Source organism: Pezoporus wallicus, unplaced genomic scaffold (genome assembly GCF_028554395.1).
Source record: "Pezoporus wallicus isolate ANWC-B61680 ecotype Strahan unplaced genomic scaffold, APGP_CSIRO_Pwel_v1 scaffold_6446, whole genome shotgun sequence".
NCBI classification, from domain to species: domain Eukaryota; kingdom Metazoa; phylum Chordata; class Aves; order Psittaciformes; family Psittacidae; genus Pezoporus; species Pezoporus wallicus.
In genome coordinates, this window is record NW_026636264.1 from 9,433,438 (window position 1) to 9,451,977 (window position 18,540).

Consider the following 18,540-nt stretch of genomic DNA (forward strand, 5'->3'; position numbering starts at 1 on the left):
GCCATCGCCTTCGACAGAGCCAACATTCCTGTTCTGATGCAGACGTTTCACAATAACCTCCTCTGTTGAACTTTCAACACGTGCGTGTTATTTTCATTGCAAATAAACAAAACCTTTCGAAGATGCAGACCTTCCTATGTACATTATGCCAGAAGATGACATTAAAAGTTCATCACAGTACACGTGGTAAAATACCAATAATCCATCCTTGCAGTCGCTGGGAAAACTTCTGACGCAAACGAACCCCTTCTAGGTCGTTCTGCCTCAATGTACAGCAATCAGATGTACAGCTGAGGGTTTATTATTTTTGCAGAATGCACATGCATTCCGAATTTGCCGTGCTCAGAAACAGAGACAAGACGTTCATCTGTGTGTGCTTGGCTTTGGGAAAAGACATCTCTGTGTGCGGACACGGGCCCTGGTACTGCGCAGACAGGAAATCTGCCAGACTGCCTCGGCAGGAGGCTGCCTCCAACACGTGCAGCAAGGAACAAGAAATGTCTTAATGATTAATCACTGTCAACCTTTGTTCTCGTTAAAGACTTGATTGTCGGACAGGGCTCGTAATGAGACCCTGTTCCTGGGTCTGTTGCTATGTGATTGTGCAAGTGCTGAATCTGGGCCTCAGATGCAAGATGCAGCTCCCATTTTGCCCAAGTCTAAGGCATTGGGATGGGAATGTTGTTGTAAGAGTGCCTGCTAGTGGCTATAGGGCTGTGCAGCTTTCCAGCAAGGGATTATGGGAAGGCTACAGATAAATCACCGATGGCTCAATGTCCGTTCACCAGGATCTCAGGAGTGAGCCGCTTCCTTGTTAGTGCTGAAAACACAAAGTTCCAAGAAAGGTTTCTATTAAGACCTGTACAAATACCTATCCATCAAAGTCTCTTGCTTGTGGTTTCTCACCAGTAGTGGGGATTGGCTCCTTTGAGGTGTTTGATCACCCATTTTTACCTAGCAGATTGTGCAGTGTTCTTTTCACTATTTCCATGGGTAATCTTTTGCCACACTGAGTAGCAGAAGAATTACCTATTTCTGAAAAGAATTATGAAGTCCACCTAAATTTCAGTGTTTCTAAAAACTGACCTTTTTAAAAGCCTTGCTCTGCCATTGAGAGCTGCAGCAGTTGGTTGTGCTGAATACCTATTCCTCTGCATGCTGGGTATCAGCTGCATCACTGCAGATCCAAACCTATCACTCCAACAGGTGACTCACACCCATGAGGCTGCAGAAATCAGGTGCATGCTCCCTCCTGTCACGATCGTTTCCAGCTTCATAGCATCTGAAGGGATCCATCTACATTTCCTCTTTGAGCTCCATCACTTGGGTTGTTGGGAGCAGTGACACAGCATTTGCTTCTTTTCCTGGTTGGATGAAGGCACAAGTATTTCTGGCAGGCAGCCTGGGCTTGTGAAACTGCAAATGGTGGTGTCCGTGATTCCTTGTGTATGTGCCTTGCAAACATGGTTAGCCCTGAATTTTTATGTCCTGAGAGCTCAGATGTTCACAGGAGAAAAACACAGAAGATAGTCCCATGTGGCAGAGCCAACTTCTTATAAACACTCTGCAAAATCACTGAAGGGAAATACTTCGCGGTCTTCACCCAGCTGTATCTCTGGGTATTAGACACAGCAAAACCATGTCTTGGGATCTTGCAATATTCAGGTTTTTCAAATGCTATTTATACATACGAAAGCAATCTTGCTGGAATGTATGAAAGTACTCTCTGGAAGGGTATTAGGAGAAATTCAACCTGTAAAAGCATCTTCTGCATGATTAACTTGAGAGGCTTTTAGGTCACTCTGTACAACATCCATAGAAAGTGATCCACTGCTGCTTGGCAGATCAAGGGCCGTTCACACTCACTCTTCCAGGCATCTTACTCAAGTGTGACTAGAAGCATCTAAAATGAGGAGTGTAAGGGAATGTTCCTATCATCTAATCTGGGTTCCTAACTTAGTTGTCTAAATTAGGCATCTAGGGTTTAATTATGCATCCTGGTCCCTCTGTACAGTGAAGGGAGAGCTCCAGCAGGCTGTTCTTAGAGAATCTGGTCCAAGTTTTTGTTAGAGACCTGAACTTAGAAGAGGGTCCATCCCTGGCAGTGTTCAGGGCCAGGCTGGATGGGGCTTGGAGCAACCTGCTCTAGTGGAAGGTGTCCCTGCTGTGGCAGGGGGTTGGAATTGGGTGCGTTAAGGTCCCTTCCAACACAAACCAGTCTGGGATTCTATGTTGCAGACATGAAAAAAGGTGAAATGAGTTTGAGGTGCTCAGAAGATGCTGTTTTCCACCCTCACTGGGCTGTTACGAGCAATAGGTCAGGGAAGACTCAGGCTGTGTTTCTGCCCAGTCTGTGTTATTTCCAGTCCTGATACGTAGATCAGATCCTCAGCTGTTGCAGACCAGCATACCTTCAGGAACTACTTGGCGCTCCCACATTGTACACTGGCATAGAAGGAAGCCCTGTGTGCTCCAGTCAGGAGTGGGAGTTGTTCTCTCCAGCTTTTCCACTATAGCTAAGGCACTCTGCCATGGTCCTGCCAGAGTTCTGTGTTCTTGTTTGAGGCAAGGACACAAGCAGGCAGTGCTTGGAGTTCAGATATCCATGGAAACCCCAGTGTTTAGCAGAAAGGGGTGGGTTTGCTTGCATTAATTGTAGCAGAAAAGAGGTGGCTCGGGAGGCCACCGGTGGGTGCCAGGACTGGCTGTTCAATGGAGCACCCTGTGCTTGCCTTCTAAAGTTGCATGAGTAGATCAGCTCTTCTCATTAAGCCTGGTCCTGTCCCATGGCCCCTGGGTCCACTGGAGAACTTCAGTTCTGGAATGCTTGGGCTGTGGAAAGGAGCATGCCCCAAAAGGGGCAACAGAGAGGATATCCAGACAGACCCTAACCCACTGGCAGGGTGTGAGGGAAAGAGAAAGAGAAGGGAAGGGGAAAGGGGGGGAAAGAGAAAATGGAAAGGGGAAAGGGGGGGGGGAGTGAGAGAGGAGAGGAGAGGAGAGAGGAGAAGAGGGGATTGCAGAGGAGAGGAGAGGGGAGGAGAGGAGAGATTAAAGAAGAAAAGTCTATTTGAGAAAGTTCATATGTATGTTAGAAGCCAAACCCTCCCTTCATTTGTCTGAACACAAGTCACCTGCAGCAGGGACAGTGAAAGGCAAACTCAGTCTTAAATGTTTTGTTTAGCTGCTAGTTTTGAGCATCATGTTCTTTGTGACGCTTACAAACAAACACCCCAGTTGTGTTACCAGCTCTGAGGAGCTTTCACCATCCCTGCCTCTCCTTCTGCTTCTCATAGGTTTTATATCTCACGCCAACATCAGAGAACAGGGTGCCACACACCTGCTTTGCATCTAGAGCATCTCTGTGCTGGAGTTGTGGCACCTCCAGAGCAGATGGGGGCTTGTGGTGCTTGGTGAGCACTAGCTGAGCCCTCGGCTGCTTCTCCTTGCCTGTATAGTACCGGGCAGAGCCTTGCAAGAGCTGCAGCTGATCCACAGGAATGCAGGACAGTGCAGCAAGTGGAGCAGGAGCTGGGAGCAGACGCTTGTACCTGTCAGAGGTGTGATGATCCCAGCCCATCCCTGACACCCAGCTGGCTGCAGGGATGTGCTCCGGGTCATGTCACCTCATTGGCAGCAATGCTGAAAGAAGGTTCCGTTCCCATGCAGGGAAGCAGCATGGTGTGACCATGCAGGAAAGCACACAGGGCTCTCTGGCTGGGGTGATGCTGGGCTGCCCCTACACCCCTTCTGGGCAGAGGCACCCCTTGGTGAGGGGACATGCATGGCCCACTCCAGGCTTCCTTTGGTCAGGGGTTTCTGAAGTTAAAGTGCATAAACCACAGGCATGGGAACCAAGTTCAGAAGGCCACCGGCAGCTTTAGAGGGGTGGAATTGTAGTAAAGCTGCTTCAGGAAAGCCAGTTCAATGAAAGCAGGATAGTTCCAACCCAGATCTGCCCTTCTCAACAGGAAAGTGTGCTTTGTCCAAGCAGAGGGGAGAACCCCAAGTCCCCGGCAGCGGTGTAGCCCTTCTGCCATCCGATCTGCAGCGATGAAGCACTGGGTGAGAGTAAGGCTCGATCTCGCTGGTTCATGAAGGGTCAAACTGCTGCGCAACTAATCCCTGATTTATTAAGGAACAGTTCTTTCTTCTCCCATCACATCACTGCCGATGGAAGAGCAGCAGGCAGAAGTAACACATCGTAGATTCATAGGCTCACACTGACATTTCATGAACAGCAGAGAAAGGACCAAATGCAAAAAAAGAACCCAAACTGGCTCCAAGTTATACTGTTTTCTCAGGGTCTGTTTGCCAAGCAGCTGGTGTTTTGTGCCAATTGCTGTTACAGAAGAGCTTTCTTTGATAGGTACCATGAATGGACACTACACAGTTTATCTTAAAACAAAATCCCTCCCCACAGCTTATATGAGCTGGCAGGGAATGAGAGAGAGAAAAAGTTGGGCTTTGTTGGGGTTTTCTTTACACAGGACTCTGAAAGCACATTTGGGGGAGCCTGCATTATCTGTGCAAGAACACAACAGATGAATTCTATTAATGGCTGTAACATGTGGCCGGGTTCAGGCTAGAGTTGTCGTTTGAATATAGGAGTCAAAGCCAATTTATTGTAACATATTTTTCTTTTCAAAATATTTTAAGAAAGACAAAAAAGTTTGCACAACAACTTGGCAAGCAGGTCCATGGAGAGGAAGGAGGTATTTTCTACATTGCAGCTAACATAAGGGCTGAAAAATGTGGCAGTGCCGAGCAATGCTGGATTCCTTCTGGAACTGAGAGAAAGTGCGCAGGATATAACTGTGTAAGAGCCCAATAAATTCTGAAGGGTGGGTTTGTAACACTGCCCTGGGGGCTGCAGGTGGCTCCAGAAGAAAGTCATGGGTTTTATTTCAGGAACAGTCATCAAATGCTGTATGTAGCCAGCTATGCACTCGTGTGGCCCCATCTAAAAGCCACAGAACTGTTTTAAAATAGAAATACCCATAACAATCATTGCATGTCTTCCATGGCAGATGGTAGAAAGATAAGTTGGAGTAGTTTGTAGTATGTGTGTGTGTGTGTGTTACTGGGGGTGTGCAAAAGCTAAGGCACAGAAATGAGCTTCCCTGGAGCTTGTGAAGTGATGAGCATCAGTGCTCCATGGTCTTCAGGGCATGGGTAGGCTTCACCTCACCATTGCTTGTTTCAGTGTTGGTCAGTCCATATTTCCCTGGATGCCATGGTGAGAAATTGCCATGGAGCAGAACTTTACTTAAGTAGCAGACCAGACCCTGGCACTACACCTTGTTATTGAGAGAACCACTGCATAACAGGGAGCATCAGAACCCAGCTGTGGATTCCTGTGTGTGGGGCAAAAATGCTGCTGCATCTATAGAGAATTTTGTGGTTGGGTTCCTGTGATGAATTGCAACAAAGTGGAGTCATAGAAATGATGTTTCTCATAACGGTTGAGACCTCCCCAGTGTATCTTATTTTCTTTGTAGCTGGGTGGCTAAGGAATACCTGACTATCAAGTGGTCCAACACAGGCTGAGTATTTTTGTCTGTGCACTGCAAAAGCTACTTCCTAGATTTTGTAAAGGACTAAGTACCAAACACTGGTGGAGCAGACAGAAAACATATTGCTCCCCACGGAAACCATGGCTGAAAGAAAACAAGTAGCATATTGTCATCCCATGTTTGTTCTCATTCTATGTGTGTGTGGTTTGAGTCCCCAAGTACTCTCCCCATTGCCTTCTGAGATAACCTTTTGCCATCCCTTCCTCAAGAAGCTGCACACAGGGAAGAGGAAAGGAATCTAGATCCATCACAAAGACCAGGGAGACCTTGAAGCACTCTTCAAAGTCCTGTCCAGTTACACATTCATTTTACCAAGGAAGTTGGTAAACTCTAAACCTACTTAATCCTGCCACTAATGGGAGTCCATTAGCAGTCTCTCAGAGGTAATGGGGCAAATGAAAGCAGCACCATTCACCCCACTGGGAAGTAACAAGGCTTCTGTGTTTTCCAGGAATAGATGCCGCTTCTAGCAATGAGTCTGTAACTTCTCACTGCTGCTCACCAGATGGTGGGAACCAGCAGATGCAGAGTTGGCTCCCTTGTGGTCAAACAAACTGCCATAGGGCCCGATGCAAGTTTCCTGAATGATCCCCAGCACGGCCCCGTTACTTCTGTTAATGTTTCTCCAGCTCCTGGTACAACATTGAGGTTTTCCACTGGAACCACCTGGCACGTTTTCAGAGCCTTCCATGAGCGATGCAGTTACTCAATCCCCTTCTTATTTTGACAAAGCCTTTGTAATGGTCACTTGTCCTGAGAGCCTGTGGTCTGTGTGTCCTGTACTGGAGCTAATTGCATAAAAAGGATTACTTCCCTTTCTTGATGCTTGTTATTATTTTCATCCTTCACAAGCCATTTCTTCTGTTTCAGGATCAACACTCTGTGGTAGGCCAGGGAGCTGGCCCCACTCCAAGCTCCAGTTCTTGCTCAAATCCAAACACTGGAAGTGGTTACATGAACTCATCCCAGCAATCAATGTTGAATCAGCAACTGATGGAAAAGAAACAGGCTCTGCAGCGGCAAATGATGGAGCAAAAACAACTCCTTCTACAGCAGCAGATGTTGGCAGAAGCCGTAAGTTTTCTAATTCCTTCTTTTACATGGAAAAGATTATCATAGAAACAATAGAAAAGAAAGCTAAGACAGGGAGAAGAAAGCCCTCAAAACTTTGAGGTCATTTTGGCAATGCCTAGGCCTTCTAGAGTGTGCCTCGTATTTTTCAGCACTTTGCTTAGCCCTTTTGAAACCTTCTTAAGTTTATATGAAACAACTCAAGTATCCAAGCTACTGTGGTTTTGTTAGGAGAACAGTCTAAGCATATGCTTAATTTGAGGCACATGAATATTGTCAGTGGTTTTCTTTGCAAGATAAGCTAAGGTGCATTGCTATGCTACTGTGACCACAGAGGATGGCTGGGATGAGTTCTTCTTTCTCTATTCTTCTTTTTGCATTTCCAGATATTTACAGCCAGGTTCTCTCTCCTTTGGTATCTGAGAGACCAGTTGGGAGTTTCTGGTCATTTTAGGAGGCATGGGGAGTATTTGCAGTCTTGCTGGCAGTGATATGTGCTAGAACCCACTAGTTAAGTTCCACTAAACTGGTGTTGCCATTGATATTGCATGAAGTGAGTCAGCTGAAGGTGCTTCATGTGCCATCACCCATGGCCAGTGCAATGGGGCAGAGTCCCTGCTGCCAAAAGCAGTAGCATGTGCCCTCTGCATCCTCATATTCACTGTTCCTTGGTAGCCCTTCTTGCCAAAGCATAGAGAAGAAGTCCTGGAAGAGGAGCTGAGCTTGGCATGTCCTTGAGGCAGGCAGAAAGCAATGTGGGAGCCTTGTGGAAGCCAGGGAAGGGCTGCAGAGAGGACGCTTTGTTTCCCCAAGGCTGCAATGGCAACACACCCCAAGCCTGTGGCTTATTTACCTCGACCTGCATCTCTCAGCCTACAGGGCAGACCCATTTATGCTGGCCTGACATTTTGAATCCAAAACTCTATATTCTCTAGAAAGATGTAGACACAATGATACACATTTAATGAATGCCATTCAGTAGTTACAGAACAACACAGAACTGGGAAAACATTCATGTGTTTATGGGGATGTTTTCTAAACAAAAATTACTCAGTTTTTTAATAGAGAATATATTTTTGTTTACAAATTTATTGCCATTCAAAAAAAAAAATCCATTCGAAAGCTTGGCTTTGAAATTAAGGATTTTGTTTATCCAGAGAACTAGTGGATGCCCCATCCCTGGAAGTGCTTGCACTCCCTGTATAAGAGGAAAGACAGCACTGTGTACATGTAAAGGGAAGCAGAGAGCAATGGTCAGTGGCATGAAAACCAAGTGGACCAGCAGTGTCCTCTCAATGGTTTTAAGAAAAGTTAGGCCAGACTAAAAACATGCAGCCAGCAGAAAAGTTTCCATATAAACTTCAGTGGGTGAGGGCACAGGTTCCCAAATGCATATCCTGTGGACCAGAGAGGGTGAAAGGAAGGAATACATCAGATTTGTACATAATGAGAAAAGAAAGATGTGGGCAAACACAGAGCCAGGAAAGCATAAAGCAAAGGAAATTGATATATTTCTACTCTAATCCTCTAGGAGAAAATAACTCCACAAGATCAGCTGAACAGACACTTGACACGACCACCACCAGATTATAAAGACCAAAGAAGGAATGTGGTCAACATGCAACAAGCAAACCAATATCCTGGTAAGTGCCCATGGGCTAAATAAAGCTATTTCCTTCCCTTCCTTCCTTCCTTCCTTCCTTCCTCTCTTCCTCTCTTCCTTCCTTCCTCTCTTCCTTCCTTCCTCTCTTCCTTCCTTCCTCCCTTCCTCTCTTCCTTCCTCTCTTCCTCTCTTCACAGAATCACAGAATCCCAAGGGTTGGAAGGGACCTCAAAAGATCATCTAGTCCAACCCCCTGCAAGAGCAGGGTAACCTAGAGTACATCACACAGGAACTTGTCCAGGAGGGCCTTGAATATCTCCGACGTAGGAGACTCCACAACCCCCCTGGGCAACCTGTTTCAGTGCTCCTCCTCCCTTCCTTCCTCCCTTCCTCCCTTCTTCCTCCCTTCCTCCCTTCCCTCCCTGACTCCCTCCCTCCCTCCCTCCTTCCTTCCTTCCTTCCTTCCAGCTGTAAGACCATCCAGAAGATCCATGCATGCACCAGGTCCTTATTTTCTGGGTATCCATTTACACCTCTGCAGAGACAGTGGAGTGGTGGCTGCTGCTCTCATGTGCTATTTACCTTACGATCCCACACCACTGAGAAGTGCTGATGTATGATCTGGAGAACCAGCTCCTGGCCTATCCAGGCTGATGCTGCATCTCTCAGACATGGAGAAGGAGGGGCTGGTACCCTTCCCATTAGCCTGGGGCAGGTGTGCACTCAAACACTTGATACTGAGGTGTCCCCTTGACTACGCAGCCTCACCCCATCCAGGTAGCTTCTCTTGTGTACATGGTACATCTTGTTCAGAGACTGAGAACCATCCCTCCCTTTAAATGGCAGCTCATGTACAGCGTGAGGACCCTCATACTGATTGTACTGATGTACCTTGCATGACAGCATCATGGGCAAGCAGAGCAAACAGACCTTTTGGTCTGTTCAATATGCCACAGGCATAGCCTCAGTGCTGTTCTACAAGCAACATTTCATCAGATCAGTCTAACAGAGGAGTAAAAGCTGCTACTTTCTACCAGAACTGCCCAAGGCAGAAAATGTCCAACACTTCAGGACAAGCCCTTTGTTCCAGCACTTGTGCCCTCGCCCCCTTGGAATCTAGTTTTGGGAGCACAGGACTGCCTGTTTCACGCCTTTCATGCTGTTCACCTTGCTGATTAGCTGAAGGCTGCACTGAGAGCAAAGACAGAGTAAGGGAAAGATGCTGGGAAGAGGGAGAAGGTGGGGGAAATGCAGCAGATGGATCAAAGGATGTCTTTATACTGCAGAGCGTCTGTGCATGTAAGTATAAAAAGGATCCTTCGCCTTCTAGTGAATCTTTTTATACAACACACTGAGGGGAAAAAAGGATGTTTTGGTTTGTTTGTTTTTTGATAACTGTTGGCTCTGCAGATTCAGCCGGGGATCTGAGTCTTTCCTTCCTACCTGTCATTTGTAGCATTTCAGCTCCTATTAGGAATTTAATGAGTTCCCAAGTGCAGCTCACTCACATCCTACCCTTCTGCCCAGCATCCTGCCCCTCTGCAGACCTTGGCACCAAGAGCCCAGCTACACATGGGAAGGGCTGCTCAGGCAATGTTCATGCTCTCCTTTGCTTTGCTTATAAGTTCTAGCAGCAATAAACCTGCTGCATTCTGGAAACTGCTGTTTTCTTACAGGCCTGAGTGTTTATTGTGTAAGTTTGCACAAGCATCACTGATGCAAAGTAATAACCCATGGTGAGGGCAGAAAGAGCCCTACTTGCTGGCTTGGTACCTCCTCTGCTCATAAAGCAAATGCTTTGGTAACCCCAGCAATTTGTTGTGGAATCCTGTGATTTGGTGTGTTGTTTAAAGGTTCATTCCTGGAACCAAATGACTAACTGAACCAGTCAATTTCATCTCTGTACCTGGAAGCATCATGGATCAGATTCTCATGGAAACCATGCTAGGGCACATGAAAAACAACAAGGTGGTTGGTGACAACCAGCATGGCTTCACTAAGGGGAAATTGGCCAAACTGACCAATCTGGTGGCCTTCTATGATGAAGCTACAGAACTGATGGACAGGGGTAGAGCAGTTGATGTCATCTACCTGGACTTGTGCAAAGTGTTTGACACTGTCCCACACGACATCCTCGTCTCTAAATTGGAGAGACATCAATTTGATGGATGGACCACTCGGTGGATAAAGAACTGCCTGGATGGCCGCACACAAAGAGTTGTGGTCAATGGCTCAAGGTCTGGCTGGAGACCAGTAACGAGTGGTGTCCCTCAGGGATCGGAGTTGGGACCGGTCTTGTTCAACATCTTTGTTGCTGACATGGACAGTGGGATTGAGTGCGCCCTCAGCAAGTTTGCCGATGACACCAAGCTGTGTGGTTCGGTTGATACGCTGGAGGGAAGGAATGCCATCCAGAGGGACCTTGACACGCTTGTGAGGTGGGCTGATGCCAACCTCATGAAGTTTAACCAAGCCAAGTGCGAGGTCCTACACCTGGACTATAGCAGCCTTCCAGTATCTGAAGGGCCCCACAAGGATGCTGGAAAGGGACTCTTCATCAGGGACTGTAATGATAGGACAAGGGGTAATGAATGGGTTTAAACTTAAACAGGGGAAGTTCAGGTTAGATATTAGGAAGAAGTCCTTTACTGTGAGGGTGGTAAGGCACTGGAATGGATTGCCCAGGGAGGTTGCAAATGCTCCATCCCTGACAATATTCAAGGCCAGGTTGGAACAGAGCCTTGGGTGACATAGTCTAGTGTGAGGTGTCCCTGCCCATGGCAGGGGGGGTGGAACTGGATGATCTTAAAATCCTTTCCAACCCAAACCATTCTATGATTCTATGATTCTTGGCTTTTACTTAAAAACAACTCATTTCTAGCCCAAAAGGGAAAATGGAAATTACTGCAGCCACATTTTTGAAGGGCTCCAAAATAAGTAGATCACCATTGTTATGTGGCTCTTCTTGTTGTTCCTAATCTGATGGACTCTTTGCCAGTCTCATGGTATTTGGAGCCCCATCTCCTGGATTTGAAACATGTGGGATTGGCAGCACTTGTCCATTCAAATCTGCAGACCCTGATGAGTGAGCCCAGGGACGACAGCAGCTTTTTGGGAGAGCCTGAGAGAAAGGGCTGTGCTGGAAGCTCACAGCACAGCTACCAGATGGAGCGATTAGGAAACTCTTGCATAAGGGAATAACAGCAGGGAATCTGTTCCCTTTTCTGGGAATAGCTTTGCTCAGGTCATGGAAGAAGAGACAAGGAGTTGAATAAAATAACAAGGGCTCGGTGACACTTGGTTAAGCTTTTTATTGCTCTCTGCTTTTCACGATAGTGCCATGGTGAAAGAAACCCCAAGACAAGAGCAGGTGAATCGGTCAGGGAAGGCATTTCTGGGAATGGCTGCAGCCTGGGGTGCCCAGCTGCTGAACACAGCACTGCCAGGGAAGCGTTTCTTCCCATCTGGAAGAAATCAGGATGGAAAATATTTGCGTTAAAATAAAAAAGGATTAAAATAGCAATGCAAAGAAAGGGGAAGCTTCGTCTGTTGCACAACAAGTACAACCCATGTCCTGACTGCTTGTACTCTTTAAGGAGAGTGGCATTGGCAGGGCAGTGTGACGGTAGCCCTGGGATCACGCCAGGAGGGGCTTCATGCCAGTGGCACACTGGCACACGACAAGTCTACACAGACTTGTAGTTCAGATGGAGAGAACCAGCTCTCCCCAGATGGCTGTTCCAGGTCTTCTGAAACACCACTGATTCATAGAACCATAGAATACTTAGGGCTTGAAAGGACCTTAAGATCCTCAAGTTCCAAACCCCCTGCCATGGGCAGGGACACCTCACACTAAACCATATCACCCAAGGCTCTGTCCAACCTGGCCTTGAACACCGCCAGGAATGGAGCATTCACAGCCTCCCTGGGAAACCCATTCCAGTGCCTCACCACCCTCACAGTAAAGAACTTCTTCCTTAAAATCCAATCTAAACTTCCCCTGTTTAAGTTTGAACCCATTGCCCCTTGTCCTATCACTACAGTCCCTAATGAAGAGTCCCTCCCCAGCATCCCTATAGGCCCCCTTCAGATACTGGGAGGCTGCTATGAGGTCTCCACGCAGCCTTCTCTTCTCCAGGCTGAACAGCCCCAACTTTCTCAGCCTATCTTCATACAGGAGGTGCTCCAGTCCCCTGATCATCTTCGTGGCCCTCCTCTGGACTTGTTCCAACTCTTCCATGTCCTTTTTATGTTGAGGACACCAGAACTGCACACAATACTCCAAGTGAAGTCTCATGAGAGCAGAGTAAAGGGGCAGGATCACCTCCTTCGACCTGCTGGTCACGCTCCTTTTGATGCAGCCCAGGATACGGTTGGCTTTCTGGGCTGCAAGCGCACACTGAAGCTGGCTCATGTTCATTTTCTCATCGACCAACACCCCCATATCCCATTCCTGTGCTGGCATAAGGTAGCAAAGAGTCAGGGACCCCATCTCTCTCAAAAAGATGTGCCAGTATTTCCAGAAAGCAGTGAACAATGCATAAGGCACTAGCAAAGTCAAAGACAGGGCTAACTGTGAGGGTTGCTGAGCCCTGATTGTGAGTATCTGACTGTCCTTGTGGGAGTAAAACCAGGTGGATCCTCATAGCATCTCCTGTCCCAGGGACTGCCCAGCCTGGAGACTGAATTTGGGTGCTTAAGCTAGCACAGATTGTCTTTAGCAAGTGCCTCCAGCTTAGCTCCAGTTGGTGGGAAAGCTTGCCTTCCAGGATAACGTGGGCTTCTTAAGCTAGGCCTCTGTTTCTATTCATTTGGAACAAGCAGCTCTGCTTGTGGAGTCACACTCAGTGTTAATAATGATTTAGGAAGAGATTATTTTTAAGTACTTACAAAGAAGGAACCCTTTGCATCCATTAATAAATGAGAATAGCACATAGATGTATAAAAATAATGCCGAAAAGGCAAAAATAGATGGCAATTCTTTCTTCAGTCCCAGTCTGAGGGAACTGAACATCGTTATGGTGAAATTTCAACAGGAACAGTATATTAAACAGCTGTTCCTAAACATAGACTCTTTAAATATGTATGTGCATGATTTGTCTTCAAGAGTTCTGAAAGAGCTGGCTGAGAGGTTCTCCAAATTCTTAATGTCATTCTTTATTTAGTCTTGAAACTCCAAGGACGACTGCCAATGCCATGCCAAAAAATTAGAAGAGTGAAGTAGGTAATTGCAGCCCTAGTGACCAAATGCAGAGCTCAGCAAAAATACTGGGGAGCTGATACAGCCTGAATAAGAAACATTGGGAAGGGAATATAATGAATGTCAGGCAGTATGGGCTGATGTAAAAGAATCTTTGGAAACCAGCATGGTATCATTTTCAGTGAAACCACAGTTTTGGTTGATAACGTTAATATTTGTTCATTTTGTGTCCTTTAAAGCATCTGACTTTGTACTGCCTGTAGTGATTAAAAAAACAGAGTAATACAAAATCAGCGTAACACAAGGAAATGGCTGATAGGTCTCCAGATATCACTGCAAACAGGCTATCAACCAAAAGACAAACACAGTCTGAGATGATGCTGAACTAGAACAGCTTACTTTGCATCCATCCTGGAGATGTGCAAGAGCTGTTTCTGTGACCAGCTGTGATGGTCTTGAAATAGCCTTGAAATCAAATGTTGAAAACTGTGAAGTTCTGAAAAGAGGTTAGAAGGATTGAAGGACTGGAAAACATAGAATTATAGAATAGCTAGGGTTGGAAAGGACCTTAAGATCATCTAGTTCCAACCCCCCTGCCATGGGCAGGGACACCTCACACTAAACCATGTCACCCAAGGCTCTGTCCAACCTGGCCTTGAACACCGCCAGGGATGGAGCATTCACAGCTTCTCTGGGCAACCCATTCCAGTGCCTCACCACCCTCACAGTAAAGAATTTCTTCCTTAAAATCCAATCTGAACTTCCCCTGTTTAAGTTTGAACCCCTTCATTACCCCTTGTCCTATCACTACAGTCCCTAATGAAGAGTCCCTCCCCAGCATCCCTATAGGCCCCCTTCAGATACTGGAAGGCTGCTATGAGGTCTCCACGCAGCCTTCTCTTCTCCAGGCTGAACAGCCCCAGTTCTCTCAGCCTATCTTCATGCGGGAGGTGCGTCAGTCCCCTGATCACCCTCGTGGCCCTCCTCTGGACTTGTTCCAACAGTTCCATGTCCTTTTTATGTTGAGGACACCAGAACTGCACACAATACTCCAAGTGAGATCTCAGGAGAGCAGAGTAGAGGGGCAGGATCACCTCCTTTGACCTGCTGGTCATGTTCCTTTTGATGCAGTCCAGGATACGGTTGGCTTTCTGGGCTGCAAGCGCACACTGAAGCTGGCTCATGTTCATTTTCTCATCAACCAACACCCCCAAGTCCTTCTCCACGGGGCTGCTCTGAATCTCTTCTCTGCCCAACCTGTAGCTCTGCCTGGGATTGCTCTGACTCAGGTGTAGGACCTTGCACTTGGCATGGTTAAACTTCATAAGGTTGGCATCAGCCCACCTCACAAGCGTGTCAAGGTCCCTCTGGATGGCATTCCTTCCCTCCAGCGTATCAACCAAACCACACAGCTTGGTGTCACCAGCAAACTTGCCACAGACTGAGACTGCTGTGTCTGGAGAACGATGCAGGCATGACCTGCACAGTAAGAAGGACTTGATGATGGACCAACTAATGAAATTAATCACACAGACTAATAAATATTGAAGATAAAGTCAATCAAATTCAGTGTGGTTTTGTTGTATATATGAAGGCTCAAACCAAGTTAGTGTCCGACAATTGCTACTACAAAACAGCAAAGTTCCAGGGCTGTATGTTCTTCCATTCCTCTTCTGAGTTCCTCAGGGAATTCCCAAAATCTGGTGGTACCTGTGTAGTAAGCCTATCCAACAGCTCTTATTACACTTTGGGAGCCACCCAGAATGGTACAAGAATTTAGCTTGTACTGTGCCATGTGGCAAAGATTTCCTCATTAACCCACACGCTGGGTGAAGAAACATCTTTCATTTGGCTTGAATCTGACTTCTTCTTGTAGGGCTTGTACTGGAAGTGACAGTATCAAAAGGGATTAAACTATGGAGCAGCTCATTGTGTGCCATGGGGGGCTCTCCACAGTGCCATCTACACTGGCTATGTTTAGAAACGTGGTCTTCTTCAGCCAGTCTCTCAGGGATTAATTCAGAACCTTGCACTGCATAAGCAATCACCTTACATTGCATAAATAACTTACTGTGGCCTCAAAATAGAGAGTATGTAGCTACAAATTTGCCACAAGTGAGCCTGTGTGAGGTTTGTAGGCTCTTCTTGTGATTCGTTGGCACGTGTCAGGGCAGAATGGCTTCATGCAGGCCAAACCACCTTTGGAAGATAGGCATCTTTAAGCCTTGAGCAAGTTCATGCAAGTCTTCTGAAGAGCAAAGTATCTTCTTCAAGAAATTCTGCTGCTAGAAAACTGGATTTTTAACCTGTTGGTATCTGAATCGCACCACACATTGATCTCTTGTTTGCTTTAACACTTCTGTTTTCTCCTTTCCAGGTGGCTCACCAGCAGTGACTATGAGCTCCAACATGTCCTTATCCAACCCAATTTCAACTCATAGCATCATGACCCAGAGCTCCAGCATCATGTCCACTCCTGCTGGGACCCGAATGCCTTCTGTTCCTGCCAATCGGAATATGGGCTGCTACGGGAACCTTCCTTGCAACCAACCAAGTTCATACAATGTGACTTCAGGAATGAATCAGATGCAGCCACAGAGGAACCAAAACCAAGTCCTGCCCGGTCAGAATAACCCCATGATGTCTCGACAGCAAACCATGGCACAGGGAAACAACGCAGCGGCTTTTGGGACGGCGTCGGTGGTCAACTCACAGCAAGTAAGGCCAAGTTTGAACCATGGAGCTACAGGTATCCCTGCACAAAGGCCGGCCAACGTGATGATCACAGCTACTGCCACTGCCCAGAACTGGGCGCCGCAGGAGGCTGCAGTGAAGCAGCAGGATGCACTGAAACCCGCAGGAGTCCGTTTCCCCACTGGCACTCCATATCCTAACCAGTCTTTACAACGCAGCGTAGGCAACCAGCATTTTCCTCAGCGTGCACTGGCACCTCTTAATCAGTTAACAACGGGAGTCCAAATGAGGCCTCCTATAAACCAAATGCAGCAGACTCTAAATGGACAACCCACTGGCTCACTACGAGGTCTCAGCATAAGACCTAACCAGCTGAGAGGACAGACTGTGCCTACCTTGAATCAGCCGGGAACGAGTATGACACCTCCGTCATCTCTGCCATCAACCAGTTTCACACCTACCAACCAAAACTCCCGGGCTTACCAAGGAAGTGACCATGGCAATGACCTAGCGTTTGACTTTCTGAACCAGCAAGGTGACAGTATAGGACCTGCACTCAACAGTGACTCAGACTTTATAGATTCTTTACTGAAAACGGAACCTGGTAACGATGACTGGATGAAAGACATCAACCTCGATGAAATTTTGGGGAACCACTCGTAAGTGACAGTACCAAGGGTCAATGAGATGAAGAGGCAGTAAGGACATTAGCTTTTTCTTTAGATGCCAACAACCTGCTTTATTAATTTACACTCCAGTAATTGGGCTGTCCTTAAAGATACCATGCAGGGCGACTGCCCTGTCTGAAGCGTTGCTCTCGGAATAGAACTGAAGTCTCCCTGATGAATGATAACATAAGTGATATTCATGCCTGCCACAAAGAAGTGAAAGCACGTGAAGGGTCTGTTCCCCACACCAGTGCCCAGCACATTGCAAACCAGTTCTTTCCAAGGAAGCAACATGGAGAAAAATGTTTACCCTCCCACACATGCAAGTACCAGACAGTGGTTGTGGAACATCATTTCTCTGTGTGTAAAGTATGAGCCCAAGTGGTCCAGAGCTCTTCAACCATCATGTTTATGGCCCTTAACTTCCTCAGGACCACTCAGCCCTGATGGCATCAGACCCTGTGTAAATCTTATTGTGTTAAAAAAACTGTTCACTTCTACACAGTACAAACTCACATGTGCTTTCCCAATGATTTTGGTTTAAGCCCTCTATGTTTTGTAGCACACAAAAGGGTAAGTGGTCTTGTCCAAGGGAAGAAGGAAACAGATCATCCAGTGCGTTACTTGGTGTGCTCTGGAGTTCACTTCCTCCCTTTCATCAGTGCTTGCAGCACCTATCAGAGGACGCTACTGTCCTGCCAGCAGCACAATCACTTTGGGCATTGAGGAAAACATGAGATGAACTACACCAAAGCTCAGGATCCTCACTTTGCCACCTTGCCTACCCCAGGGACTCCAGGGACTTAATGGACAACTTAAGTGAGAAGGGTGCTCATGGTTTGACCCTCACCAACTACTTTCCCAGCCCAGCTTAGAGGAGGGCAAATCCATGAAGTGGCTCAGCTAAGCTGCTATCCTCTTTAGGTAGTTCAGCCTGGTCCTCTTCAACTGAACAGGTTTACCCCAGCAGAAATGCCAGCATCTCTGTCTGGGAAAAGCTACAGTTCTGACTGCACAGCATTTTGGCTCTATCCTTCTATCCCTTCGCCATATGGGGAGAGCTAGAAGAGGTCCAGTTGTGGCCCAGGTCCCCACAGCCTCCATCAGGCAGAGTCTGAGTGGCTCTGCCCCTGAAACTGGCATGAAATCAGTTACAACCACCTGGGATACTCACAGTAGGAGGCTCTACTCAGCCACATCTGTGTATGTAAATGAGGCAGTTTGGGGCAATATTTCTGGGTGCTGGACTCAATCATCTGTTCTGGGTTTGGGGATGGCCCAGTTAACCAATGCAGCAAGAGGGGGTTAACCCTAGGCAAGGACCATACCTGTAGACAGTTGGCAGCCACCTTGCAGCCACCACAGGCAAACAGCAGAGCAGGGAGGATACAGGTTGTTCCAACCGCTTGGTGACAGGGAATAGTCTCAACCATGTTAAAAGTTTCTCCTATAGACTTGGTCAGTGACATCAGAAGGAGGTGCTGTGTCACTGTAAAGCAGCTCTGCAGGGAGTCACACAGGAGAATTCACAGAAGGGAACAGACCTTACAGGTCAAATGAAAATGCTGTTCTTCAAAATGATGTGGTGTGATGTCTTTTACAGCCTCCTCTGAATTAGCTAAAACGATATGTGGCAAAAGAATACAATGCCTGCATTCACACGCCTCGGTGCCAAGAGGCATTGCTCTGCCCCATGCAAGTTCTTTATTCATCCTTGTTAGTGACACT

General features: G+C 47.0%; 1 protein-coding gene across 3 annotated transcripts in view; it reads left to right on the forward strand.

The window, feature by feature from the left end:
• Positions 1-16,987, forward strand: part of MAML2 (mastermind like transcriptional coactivator 2) — a 210,389-nt gene extending 193,402 nt beyond the window's left edge. For all 3 annotated transcript variants that reach the window (XM_057399811.1, XM_057399808.1, XM_057399809.1), the window contains exons 4-6: positions 6,447-6,650; positions 8,179-8,290; positions 15,828-16,987. In XM_057399811.1, the coding sequence (XP_057255794.1) occupies positions 6,447-6,650; positions 8,179-8,290; positions 15,828-16,807 (1,296 nt within the window). In that variant the 3' untranslated portion in view covers positions 16,808-16,987. The remainder of the gene's footprint in view (positions 1-6,446; positions 6,651-8,178; positions 8,291-15,827) is intronic.
• Positions 16,988-18,540: the final 1,553 nt, after the last annotated feature.